Raw genomic sequence first — 12,829 nt, forward strand, 5'->3', positions numbered from 1 at the left:
TATTAGACCAACTTCTGTTGGTGAGAGACACAAGCTTTTGAGCCGTACAGAGCTCTTCTTCAGGTCTGTCCAATAAGAGATATTACCTCACCCACCCCGTCTCTCTAATACCCTGGGACCAACACTTAAACCTATGTTGTTTGTTAATAAACTTTTTTGTAGTAACACACGACTCTCTCTCAGTGCTGCTGTACCTAAGTGAAGTGTGGGTCTTCAGCTAACCTAACAAGCTAACGTGGGCACCATCTCTTTGGAGGCAGTGAACTTAACAGCTTCCAGTGAGAGGAACTGGATACTCCAGAGAGATGTCTCTTGGGAACTGGGGTTCACTGATTGTTACCTACAAGGCAAGTTTTGGACTGACAGAGTCCTGAAGAGTTTGCTGGCAAGGCAGACAAGCTGGTGAAGCGGGGAGCTGACACTCAGCTTAGCAGCAGCAAAGCTCATTCTTGTTGAGGCAGACTGGTAACAGTGTGGCTCACGGTTCTGGGTGACCTGAGCAAGATGTTATAAGCATTAAAAACAAAGGCTACTGCAGACTGTAAAGCTGAGGAGCTACTAAATCAACACCCAAAAAGGAAAGAAAGTTACCTCATGATTTCCTGGATGTTTAAGTCAGTGTTCCAGTTCTTTTCTATTCCAGGCACATGACCCATCCCAACCACTCCAACTACAACAGACGGGATACATTTTCTGGGTTCAGCTAAGAGAGAAGAGGGGAAAAAATATATCAGTCTCTTCTCCAGTGAGAAAAACATTGCCAAACTGTAAGCAATCTTTAAATTAAAAAAAAAAGTAATCATATTTCAAGGGAACAATTTCAATTATGCCCCGTAAACATGAAACAAAATTTTTCAAAAAGTTAACACACACATGTATAAACACACCCCCATATGTAACTTATTTTGACTAGCTCTAGTGCTACTTTAAGTCCTAGAAGCTCCAGCTGGGGCAGAATGCAACTCCTCACTAGTACAGCCTGCCATGAGCACATAAAATTGGGGGAAGTTTTTGCATTGCCTTCTTATTGGCTTCTGAAGGGCAGCATTCAAGGTTTTCAGCAATGATCCAAAAAGCCCTGAATGATCTCACACCTGGTCCCCTGAAAGACCTCCTCTCCTATTATATCCAGCTGTGGCAGTCAAGGTTGACAGATAAGCACTTGGTGTTGGAAGCTTACATATCGTGGTAAGTCCCTCTCCATTGCCCATCTTTGGAATTTGGGTAACCTAGATCACCTGAGTCTAGTGACCATCAGGGTACAATACAAAACACATTTGGGCCCCGAGCCTGCAAAGGGAGCTCTGCAAAATTGGACCCTTCCGTCTACACAGAGTGCCACTGATTTCAGTGGGGATCCTAAGCAGCACAGAGTTTGGCCCACCTGGTTCTCTTTACATGACTGGGCGATTATCCTATTTTTAAAGTATCTGATGGTCTTCTTTATTTTTGTTTTGGGAGCAGCATTTCCAATTTGTGTTTCAAGCACTTAATATCCCTTGCTCAAATATAAATAAAAAGGAACCTCAAATCACCTTCTAATATGCACTCACTATTTAGCCCACCAAAGTCTCAAGAACAAATTTTGAGGTCCTATTTGAATACATGGCCTTTGAATACATGAACCTCAAAACATGGTATAAGGTTTTAGCTCCCCAACTTGAGTAAATGCTGCAGCAAGACTAGTGCCATTCTGGTTCTCTCTGCCAGGTATGGTGGATCAGCATGATGGGGATAAATCAACATATGAATAATAAATACACAAACAAGATTCTCCTTTTTGCCTGATTCACTAAGAACTTCACACTCTAGTGTTTTCTGACACCATAAATTGCTTGTGACGTGCACACATGCGTGCACACACACAACACACAGTTGCGTGCTAGACTTCTTCAGCTAACAATTCAATAAATGAAAAGCCTCAGAGACAGACAATCTCCTTGAAAATCCAGCTGCTTTCTTCTATCCCCTAGGTCTTTGCCTGATCTCTCCCCTGAATTTTCTCTTTGTTCCAAATAGCTTTTATCTATCCTCCCTACTGTTTTTTCCTTTCCACTCTTTGCTTCATTGTCTCCCCTTCCTCTACTCCACGCTCCCCCCATTTTTACTTCTCTTCTCCCCCTTCACCAGCACGAACAGATTAAAGAGTTTTGGGGCCCTGTGAACTATGGAATTGGGAGCCCACCCACCTCCCTTAAACTAAACAAGAGCATGTGATATATTGTCTGCAACTAAAAGAAAAATCTACATTTATTATTAGATCAGAGGAGACTTTAAAAAATATGAAATATATTAATAGAGATAGAATATTTAAATATACATGGCAATTTAATTTAAAAAAAAAATCTAATACCCACTCTCCTTTTTCTCCAGGAAATGTTACCTAAGTAAGCTAATCACTTGGCTACATTTATGCAACATGACTTAGAAATGAGCTTGACTATGCTCAGCTGGCTCTGCACCTCGAGGGAAAGTGATCCGGACGAACACAAAACTTGCTGGAGACCATACAAATCACACAAGAGCAAGTGGTTTGGTACATTGGGTTTCGGAGGCTCTTGAGCCAGAGACAATTCGCTGCCTTTTAAAAAAGGGGCAGAACTAAGAGGAACTTTACCAGCTCCTAAGGAAAAGGGGCATTGAGTCTCAGCTGGCTCTGGACGCAAGTTTGATCCAAATCGATACAAATAAGGGACTGAGACACTGATTGTGGGATTGGGCTTCAGCAGCTGAGGGAGCAGGAAAGCTGGTTCTTTACCCCCTGGGAAGAAGAAACATGGGTGCCATAGTGGCCAGCCACCAGGACCCCAAAGTAGATACCTGATGGGTCACGACACCAGTGCCAGCAAGGAGGCCCAAAGAGCCAAGGACGAGCTGAACCCTGAGAAGGGACTTGAGAAACCAGACCCCACCCTGAAGTTCCCCTACTCTTACATGGCCCTGATCACCATGGCCATCCCAGAGACAGCCAAGAAGCAGCCCAGCTGCCAGGGTGCCAAACCTGTCTGCATCTCCCTAGGGAGCCAAACCTGAGTGGCACTGTGATGCTGTGTGGCAGGTCACAATGCCACTCACTGATGTTTGCCCCCGTCTTCCAGTCATGAGCCATGGTGAGGGGGGGGTGTCAGAGGGCAGCTGGGCCAAACCTGGTCAGAACCCAAATAGAGCTGCCACCTCCAAGAGTCCGAAAAAACAGCCACTGCTTTCCCCACTGCTTCAGTTCCCAGGTGCCACCCCTCCCCACACAGCCTGACCCTCCTCTTCCCCTCCCAGGTGTCCCCCCTACCACAAGCCTGAACCTCCCTTCCCCTTCCATGCAGTGCCATGTACACAGCCTGACCCCCCTCCTCTTCCTTGCCCAGGTGTCCCCCCCACACAGCTGGACTTTCTCCTCCCCACACAACCAGATCCCACTCTTCTTCCTCATCCAGGTGCCCCCACCACTGCCACCGGCCTGACTTCTCTTCTTCCCCTCCCAAGTACCCCATCCCCACCAGCCTGAGCCTCCCTTGCCCACCCCCACCCTCAGCCTGACTCCCTTGGCCTATAAGCCCTTAACACCCACCCCCTGCCAGGAGCCCCAGCCCAGGGAGCCCCCCTGCTATACCCTCCCAAACTCCAGGAGCCCCTGCTTCACCCACCACAATCCCTGCTCCTTATGCCTCCCCAATGGTAAGCCTTGGGCCCATCCTGCTTTCCAGCACCAAGAGAAGCAGGAGCTACCGTGCCAGCATGTTGAGGGCCCAGCATGAAGAGCAGGACCTGGGTGGAGCCCCTTTCTACTCGTGTCCCTTGTAGCATCTCCTTTTTAGTGATGGAATCTAATCTACCCTCCCCTTTTCCTCCTTCATCTCTCATCACCAGGCTCAATCACGCATGAGGCCATTGCCATGCTGTTCTTGCATAAAGCAGTTTTGTTTTGCTGCTGGAAACTATGTGATTCTGAGCAGTTTCACCCTGGTCCTCTTGGGTCACATGGGAAGTGCCATGCAGAGAAACTGCACAAACTATCCTCCACTACTGCTGAGGTATTTGGGAGGAGAGAGGTGGTAAGTTTTATCACCTTTTCTTCTCGGAGAACTCCAGACCCAACAGTAAAGGGAGACAGTTCACATGTTGCTTTGACACCTACTGCTTCCCTCATGACCCAAATGGGACTGACAGCAAAACTGAATGATTTTTCTCCAGTTTCACTCTGCTGCTGCTCCAGCTGGAATCACGGAGGAAAACACCATGTGAGGGAGCAGCAGAGGCCCAAGTGCAACATTTGTGAAATTTTAGAAGCGGGAGACAGTCTCGATGGACCTACACTAAAGTTACATCTAATATCTTCTTAAGATATCGGGTATAAAATAACCCATAATTTATTTTATGCATCCCAAGGGATTATGGATCACAAAAGTGACAGCCAAGTGCCTTTAGAGACTTGAGAAACAATATTCAGTATGCGCATCCTCCTGAAGTATATTATTGCTTTTATAAAAGAAGACTAGAGTCCCATCCTGTGCTGTAATATTGACTCCTGCATTTTTCAAACTTTAGCAGCCTAATTAGTATTTTCCTGTTTTGAAATAGGCATGATGGGAAGGAGGAATCCATTATTCAAAGCACTCTCATAAAGCTAAAAATTTCATTCTACTTCTATTGGTAGAAGAGGCTGTCATACTAATCTAACAATATTCTCCCTTATTTTTTAAGCATTATAATTTACGAAGACATCTCATTTATTACACCTGGTACCTGTCTACAAAGCAAGATGGCAAAGCTTTTCAGATTTCCTGAGAAGAAGGAAAATCATGGAGTACTACATTAAGAACATATTGCTTGCTAAACACCAAGTTAAGAATCTGCTTTAAAGCAATTACTTTCTGAAGCACGAGGTAGTTCTATTCGCTTAGCTGCTTGCTTCAACATGTAGGTCAAGTAAATATCTCGCTCCGATACAATTGTTCGATGAAGATCAGGAAATTCTCCAATCATTTCAGCCATCATCTGCTCCAGTAAATCCTTCTGTTTACACTTCTCCACGTCATCTTTACTGAAAGAAAGAGAAACAGTCCCAATGTCTGTATTATGCTCTCAAAGTCCAATATAGACACACAGACTAGTTAAATTATGCGAGTCCTGTACCTCCTAAGAAAGCAAAACTACCTCCCTATAGATTCATATTCTAAGCAGTGTGTCTGAACTCAGTGAAAGGGAAAGAAAGTGGTCAATCATCTAAGAGCTATTCAATAGAAGTCATTCATTACGCCTTACTCATGGGAAGCTAAACAAATACATAAATTGGCAGCACACCTGACAATGTGCCAAGGCTTTGAGGGAAGGCGCTATCACCACTGCCCAGTTAAGGATCATTATTTACAGTGCTCCTCCTGGGGCTTGTCAAGCAGTCCTGAAGCAGCAAGATCAGTCACCACAACACAGAGCATTTGAGAGCATGCACAGGGAGAGGAACAGAAGAGCACCTCCAAAGGTGTACCCTCAAAGCAATGAATTGGAGGAAACGGGTAGAATTCTGTATGTTCCTATTAAAGTCGGACACCCCTGCTGAAGATCTGAGGAAGAAAGTTCTGAGCTGGCAATCCCCTGAGTGGGAGTGAGGAATGAGGATGAGTAAGAAGCTGCAGAGCAAATTCAGCTCCTTTACCACGTAGTACTGTAGTATTTCTGGGAGTTCTGAGCCTTGGGTTTGTTTCTGGGGTTGTAGTGCAGGCGATAGTTAAAAGAAACATGAAAATAAACGTTTATGTAAATAAAAGTAATGAAGACACCAAAATGTGTTTTATTTGCTTACTTTCCATATAGCTGAGTCAGGAAACGTTCTGGGATTGGGGACATTGCCACAGGAGCCAAGGACAACCAAAAGCAGAAGTGTATTGTGCATTTTCTACAGAGTATCTCAAGGAGATCATTCCAGCTTGTTTGGACTAAATGTAGATATTTATTTAAAAACCCTTCACATAACCATCAGGATATGAGTGTACCAGAACTGAGTCATCATGATCTTAAAACGTTAACGCTGTCTTTCCTTACCTCCCTCTTACCCTCTATATTGTTACAATCAGTCGTTGTCACACACAAACTTAGATTGTAAGCTCACCTGTGTAGGGACATTTCCCATACACATAATAATCAACAAAATTTGCCTGTTCTTATTTAATGATCAATGTCTTCCTGGGAGGAAAATGCAGAGAGGAGTTGCATAGAAATCCACCTTTCAGTCAATGAAAATTTTCTTAAAATAAGAGCAATATTCATGTCACAGGCTGACAATGAAGCATATTAGTTAACCCCATATTTTGTAGATCAGCTGCTAGTTAACAAGTCAAAAGAAAGAGTCAGACATTGGCTCCAAAACTGGATATGACAATATATGCATAAATGGAAACAGCAATAAATGAAACCTAAGTTAAAGCAAGGATGGGAGACAGAAGGTGAAACCGTCTTGGTTCAGTTCTAGGTCCCTAAAAACCCATGTAGTTTCCTCTAAGCTGTTCATGGTTCCAGTCACAAGAGCACTGGACAGGTGCTATGGGTCAGAGAGAATGGTCCAATGGATTTTCGCATATATCCTCCTCACCCAATCCCCTGCAAACCCACTACCACTCTTTATACATCTGCTGGGAGCACAAGTAAATTGCAAGGGCATCTAGGAATGCACTCCTCAGCCATGCAAATTAATGCTGCTTTTGCAGAATTATTTGGCCCCAATTCAGGTGGAGCCAAATTTGGCCCTACCTATTTTTTTGGAGGGGGGAAAAAATCCACAGACAGAACAACGGGAATGGGAACCATTGCATTATTGTAACACTTCCTGGAAAGCTAACAAAGACCCTTTATAAAGGGTGATATTAATGAACAGCACAGTCAGACATTCATAGTCTCTCCTGTGCCAAGACCTCCTTGCATAGAGAGCTGGTAATCGTATCTCAGTTCTCAAGCTGAAATATGACAGCACGCTATGGTCCCTAAGGGACCATAAAACAGCTGTGAATTGACACACAGTAGAGCTCCACTTTGTCCCTGTCACAATCCCTTCTTCTACCAAAGGGTGCAGGGAGGCTGGACAGGAATAAGAACTTGCTGATAATTCTTCCTCTAGGCTGATTTTGAGCCCAATCATCTCCGACAGATTGCTGAGGACTTTCATCTCCCACTGAAGTGAAACTGAGGATGCTCAGCAAACTGCAGGATCGGTTACTTACAATCTACCTTTCAAATAAAGCTAAAAACACTTACTCATACCTGATTGGGTCAGATAAGAAGCAGAGGCCCCAGGCAAGCTTGACTTTTTGCCAGAAAGAAAGTGCAGCGATGGCTCTCTTAAACGTAACAGGGATAGGTCTGTCCCCAAGATGAAACTTACAGAAAGGTACTTTACCAGCCTGGAAGAGAAGGCACACATTAGCTGTTAGCAGATTGTTAGGACACCATTACTAGTTACACTAACCTACATGTTCTAAAGAACACTAAGGAAACAAGGGCAAATATCATCATACTTACATATCAGGTAAATGGAGGTTACTTACAGGTGACTGGAAGTTCTTTGAGATGTGTGGTCCCTATCTGTATTCCACACATGGGTATGCATGCGTGCCAGAGTCCAGAAATTCTGACAAGCAGTGTCCGTTGGCCCACACATGTATAGTAGATCTCCTCATTCTCCTGACCAAGAGCACAAGAAGCAGTGCAGGCTGATGCCCCTCCTGTTCCTCTTCTTACCTCAAATCCAGCAGGATCCAAAGCAGAGGGGACAGAAGATGGGTAGTGGAATACAGATCGGGACCACAGATCTCAAAGAACAGCCAGTTACAGGTATGTAACCTCCATTGCTTCTTCGAGTGCTAGTCCCATGTATTCTGCATATGGGTGATTGACAAGCAGTGCTCAGATATGAGCAGGGTGTGAGGAAGATGCTTGCAGTACTGCAATTCTCACTGCTGCATCTGCAGCAGAGGCCTGAACTAGCACCCAATGCATAGAGAACGTATGGAAGGAGCTCCAGGTGGCCGGTCTGCATATATCTAGTATTGGAATGTCTTGTATGGATGCTGTAGAGGTGGCGTTTGCCCTTGTGGAGTGTGCCCTGACTCCATCAGGAGGAGGTATGTGTGCTAACCTGTAGCATTCAATGATGCACCCAGAAACCCAGTTAGAGATTCACTCAATTTGACTGCATCAAAACCATATGCTCAGAGATTTGGGATAGATTTACAAGGTCCGGCTCTGTTTTCCACCTATAGGTTGCAAGCACAAGTAAAGTATTTTGGAAATCAGGTACCTGATTGTGCCTGCAAGCTCAGGTACTCAGTCATCCAGATTACCGTAGTTATATCTGCAAACAACTCTGGGCACAATTTTATGCCTATAATTACTACTTACTAGTTCCCACAAAACTATAAGTGCAACAAGAGTTAAGGCTAGGCTGAAAAAATGTGTCCCACTAACAACTATCCACCAAAGGACTGCAATAATCCTAGTATTTATGAATTCAGTTCCATGCAGATATGCAAGCATTGTATAAAACAGATTTGGTCAGTTTTGTTCCACTTAAACACACACTGGATTATAGAAAAAAAACTGGAAAATATTTTTCAAATTATGACATTAAATTTCCTTGAGATTATTGTGAATGCAGAGACTAACATCAGCATACCTGCTGACACCCTCTTTCCTCTTATTTAAAAAAATAATTTTTATATTACAGCCTGTACAAAACTAGATTTACAATAGTACTTGGAGGGTGGAGGGATAGCTCAGTGGTTTGAGCATTGGCCTGCTAAACCCAGGGCTGAGAGTTCAATCCTTGAGGGGCCATTTAGGGATCTGGGGCAAAAATTGGGGATTGGTCCTGCTTTGAGCAGGGGGTTGGACTAGATGACCTCCTGAGGTCCCTTCCAACCCTGATAGTCTATGATTCTATAATCCATTAGGAGTTCCAAAGACAATGGGCAGAATACCCCACTGCCTTGCATTTTGTGTAGTCATCGACACCTGTACAAAGCGGTTGTAAAATGCTACCATGCTGCTTTGATACCACAGTATTTTCACTTTGCATAGGTGTAAATGACTACATAAGGGGCAGGCAGTGAGGAATCAAACCAAATGTGTTTACAAAATACAGAAATAAGTCTACTGGCAGGATTCTACTTTTCTCCTTCAATTGATAATGGACTTTCAGAAAAAAGGAGACATCAAGTTAGCAGCATTTTTAAATTTAATGCCTGATGGGCTGACAAGGGTTCTGACACTGCAGAGTATTTGGTAGAACAATATGGGTCAGGACCAGTTAGTATATTACTACACAACCTTCTTGCTACTTTTCCCCCCCTCCATTCCATTCCAAAAAAGGACTGGACACACACAGGTCCCATCAGATTAGTATTCAGCTTTGTGCCTCATAGCACAGCCCAGACATAGCATGATCAGTGTAACTGTATTACTTACTAATTATTGAACGAAAGCTCTGCAGTAAATGGCACTATTCACTCAATTTGACTGCATCAAAACAATTCAGCAGTTAAAGATCCATGCAGTAAAACTGAAATGTCAAGAGACACTGAGTGGAGCAGGTCTCTGCTTAGTTTCCTAATACATCCAGTTCACTCCTTTCGAAGTCCTTCTACCTAGGACTCAGACTGTATTTCCCCATGAATTATAGCATATAGCTAAAAAGCAGTTTTCCTGGCATTGTTAAGCTGCAGGAGCACCATGAAATCCTTGTAGCATGTTCATGTTATCACACAAGTTTCTGTCCTGGGCTTAAAGGTGAACTGCAAACCAAACAAAGATTGTGTATGTGCCCTTTCCCTTATTACTACTATTTAGATAGCTGCAAAGACTTTTTTCAGTCTGTCTTTTTCTATTAGAGATAAGACATCCTGGATCCCCCCAGTTTTGGCTGGAGGATCCTCTGAACTAGGGATTCCCAAACTTTCCCCTGTCACAACCCTATTAGACTCTCCTAATGATTGTGGCCCCCCTAGAAACTCTATTTATAACAGGTTTCAGAGTAGCAGCTGTGTTAGTCTGTATTCGCAAAAAGAAAAGGAGGACTTGTGGCACCTTAGAGACTAACCAATTTATTTGAGCATAAGCTTTCGTGAGCTACAAGCATCTGATGAAGTGAGCTGTAGCTCACGAAAGCTTATGCTCAAATAAATTTGTTAGTCTCTAAGGTGCCACAAGTACTCCTTTTCTATTTATAACAAGTTTCAAAACACACCAGGCTCATGAAGAGACATCCTGTCTCAGCCAGCTTAGGGGAGATTTACCCCTCCACAGGACTGGCTACATTCTTATCTTGTAGGTGGTGTTCATAGGGTGGCTGGTTCTTCCTGCTACTGACAATAAAGGGAAATAAATGGTGCCGGGGAGCAGAGCAGCAGATTTTCACAGACACAAGTGTAGCAGAATCCATCCCTTATTCTTAGGGAGACAGCTGAATTCTGAGGCTGTCCTCATCTGTGTTCATGCTGCCGTGTTCCCCATGTGGTTCAACTGCCAGTTTAAGAAGTAGCGTTTCCTCTCTCACCCATTATGTGTATGTTCAGCTTCTGGATCACCAGACAGACAGTGCTGGCCAGCCTGCTCACACACCACCTCCCTTTCACATGAGGGATAGGAAAGACACAGCTTTTAAAAAAAAAAAAATCAGTATTCCCCCAACAGTCACCACACAGTGCTATGTGAGATAACATTTTACATAACATGTTAACCTAAATATAGGGAAAACTGTGGGAACTGTTGGCAAATGTTGATTTTAACAGTCACCACTTCATATATTTAATTCAATTAATTACGTTTTTGCTCATTGCAAAAGTAGTACATTTTGTTAATTCAAAGTCTCTGGTCCCCTGTCCCCACTTCCCCCATAGAGAGTTCCAGTGCAGTTGGGGAAATGCTGATCTGGAGAACTAGAAGGACAACATTGCCATCAGGACATAATGAACCTGAGCTGCAGCTCTCTCGCCCTCAGCTGGAAGGGGAGGAGAGGTCTAGTCAGACAGGTGTGTTTGTTTGCGATACCCATGCAAATCCTTTTGACTCCAGACAAAGGCATTGGAACAGGGTTCCACCCACAAGGAGTTCACTGAAGGACCAGCGCCAAAACTGGGAGAAAAGCTCTGTGTGAAATGTTTAGCAACCCCTCTCTCTCAGCTGGAGTCCTACTGTGATTTCATTATCCCCCAGCAAAAACAGAGATGTAAGAACTGAATATCACTATTTCTAGGGAGAAGACAAAAGCTGTTAAAAAAAAAAAGCCAAATTTTTTTGTAAAGTCTTTATGGAACCATCCTTATATACACATCAGAAAGGAGCAGACACCACCATTTTCCCTTCTTCTTTGTAGTTCACCTTTAAGGAAAAGATCTTTAGTTCTCTGGCCTCACCATGTATAAGGCAGGGATCAGAAAAGAGCACTCTAGCCAAACAAGTGCCTTTATTTAGTTTGACTGAGGTACAAGAGACCAATATTTTTACCTTAGAAACAACCAACTTCCAGCCCCTACCTCTTTGAAAGCCTCCCTGAATTCCCCTCCTGGGGCCATTCCCAGCTGTTCTGTGATGTGAGCAGAGACCTTCAGCAGAAGCATTTGCATCAGTCCTGACATAACTCCATTCTACCAGAAAAGGGAAAAAACTATTAAACAGGAAGTATCAAACTGTATGGATTATTGGGAAGTACACGCAGACATTGTGCCATTAACAATCACTGAGAACCATCAACCATTCTGATGAAGAAACATTGTAGCCGTCCTCTGGAGCTGATTTATGGCTGAACACCATTCCCATTATTTCAGCTTTCATCATTTATATGTGGGATCATCCTTAAAAATGCTCTTTGAGCAAACAATCTGGTGTGTAATCAAAGAAATAATTAAATAAATCAGTCTTGTTTCAGCCCCCCCTGCCCAAGGTGAGAAGAAAGCATCTGTCCATGTGAACTGTAAGAGTAGCTCATACCACACATTTGTAATTGAATGAATTAGAACAAACACTGCATTCTCCTCCGAATATAAGTAACACAGAACATGACCATATTTGCTCTGCATTTGTCCTGCTAGAGGGATAGTGGAGTGGGCTACATCTAGCAATCTAACCATGAAACAGCTAGATTCTTCAAACAGCGCTGAACTCTGGCTGAGTCCAATCAGACCTTCCTCTTTCTAATCTAGAAAAGCTGAGCACCAGGTAGTTTCCTGTTCATGGACTTGCAGATGAGATCTTAAATAAAAACCCTGAGCTTGATCCACTCTGTGGGCATAAGAAGGGATGCAACTTAGGGGGCTGGTAACTGTAGCACTGCCAGTTTCCATGAAGGGAAGACAACTTTAAACTCGACCTGGGGCTGCAGAATAAGGGAGGAAGGGTAGTGAAAATGAGTGTTCATTCACAGAACAAAAGACAAATGCTTCCATAAATTCAGGAGAGGTCCCCAGCAAGAGAATAAAAAATCCAAAAAAAAACCCAACACCAAACAAACCGGATGTACTTGAGGATAAACTAGACAATAAATACAAGCCCCCATCCTTAGGCTATATTTGAGTAATCTCTCAGCAGCATTTTACTCACATAATTGTTTGTGCATTTTCATTTAAGACTTTAAATCTCTTTGTCTGGACTTGTGCTGCTATCTGCTTCAGCCTATCACCTATTATTTTCTTGAGTCTGAGCAAATAGGACAGGCACTGCGTTTTGGGCAGATTAAGAACATGATTGACGGAAATACACTGCAGTTATGTCCTTCTGCTACAAAGCAGGATGGAGTGTTTCCATCGCTGTTCAAAAAGAAAACCCAGAACACAAGCGAGAATTAATTACA

At 43.4% G+C, this 12,829-nt stretch overlaps 1 protein-coding gene across 2 annotated transcripts in view; it reads right to left on the minus strand.

Annotated features, from left to right (window-relative positions):
- The window catches only part of TRABD (TraB domain containing), a 49,332-nt gene that overhangs the window by 8,140 nt on the left and 28,363 nt on the right, over positions 1-12,829 (minus strand). For both annotated transcript variants that reach the window (XM_077834728.1, XM_077834736.1), the window contains exons 6-9: positions 11,517-11,627; positions 7,249-7,388; positions 4,866-5,038; positions 592-703 (exon numbers count right to left, since the gene is read on the minus strand). In XM_077834728.1, the coding sequence (XP_077690854.1) occupies positions 592-703; positions 4,866-5,038; positions 7,249-7,388; positions 11,517-11,627 (536 nt within the window). The remainder of the gene's footprint in view (positions 1-591; positions 704-4,865; positions 5,039-7,248; positions 7,389-11,516; positions 11,628-12,829) is intronic.

This window comes from Eretmochelys imbricata, chromosome 1 (assembly GCF_965152235.1).
Source record: "Eretmochelys imbricata isolate rEreImb1 chromosome 1, rEreImb1.hap1, whole genome shotgun sequence".
Lineage (NCBI taxonomy): Eukaryota > Metazoa > Chordata > Testudines > Cheloniidae > Eretmochelys > Eretmochelys imbricata.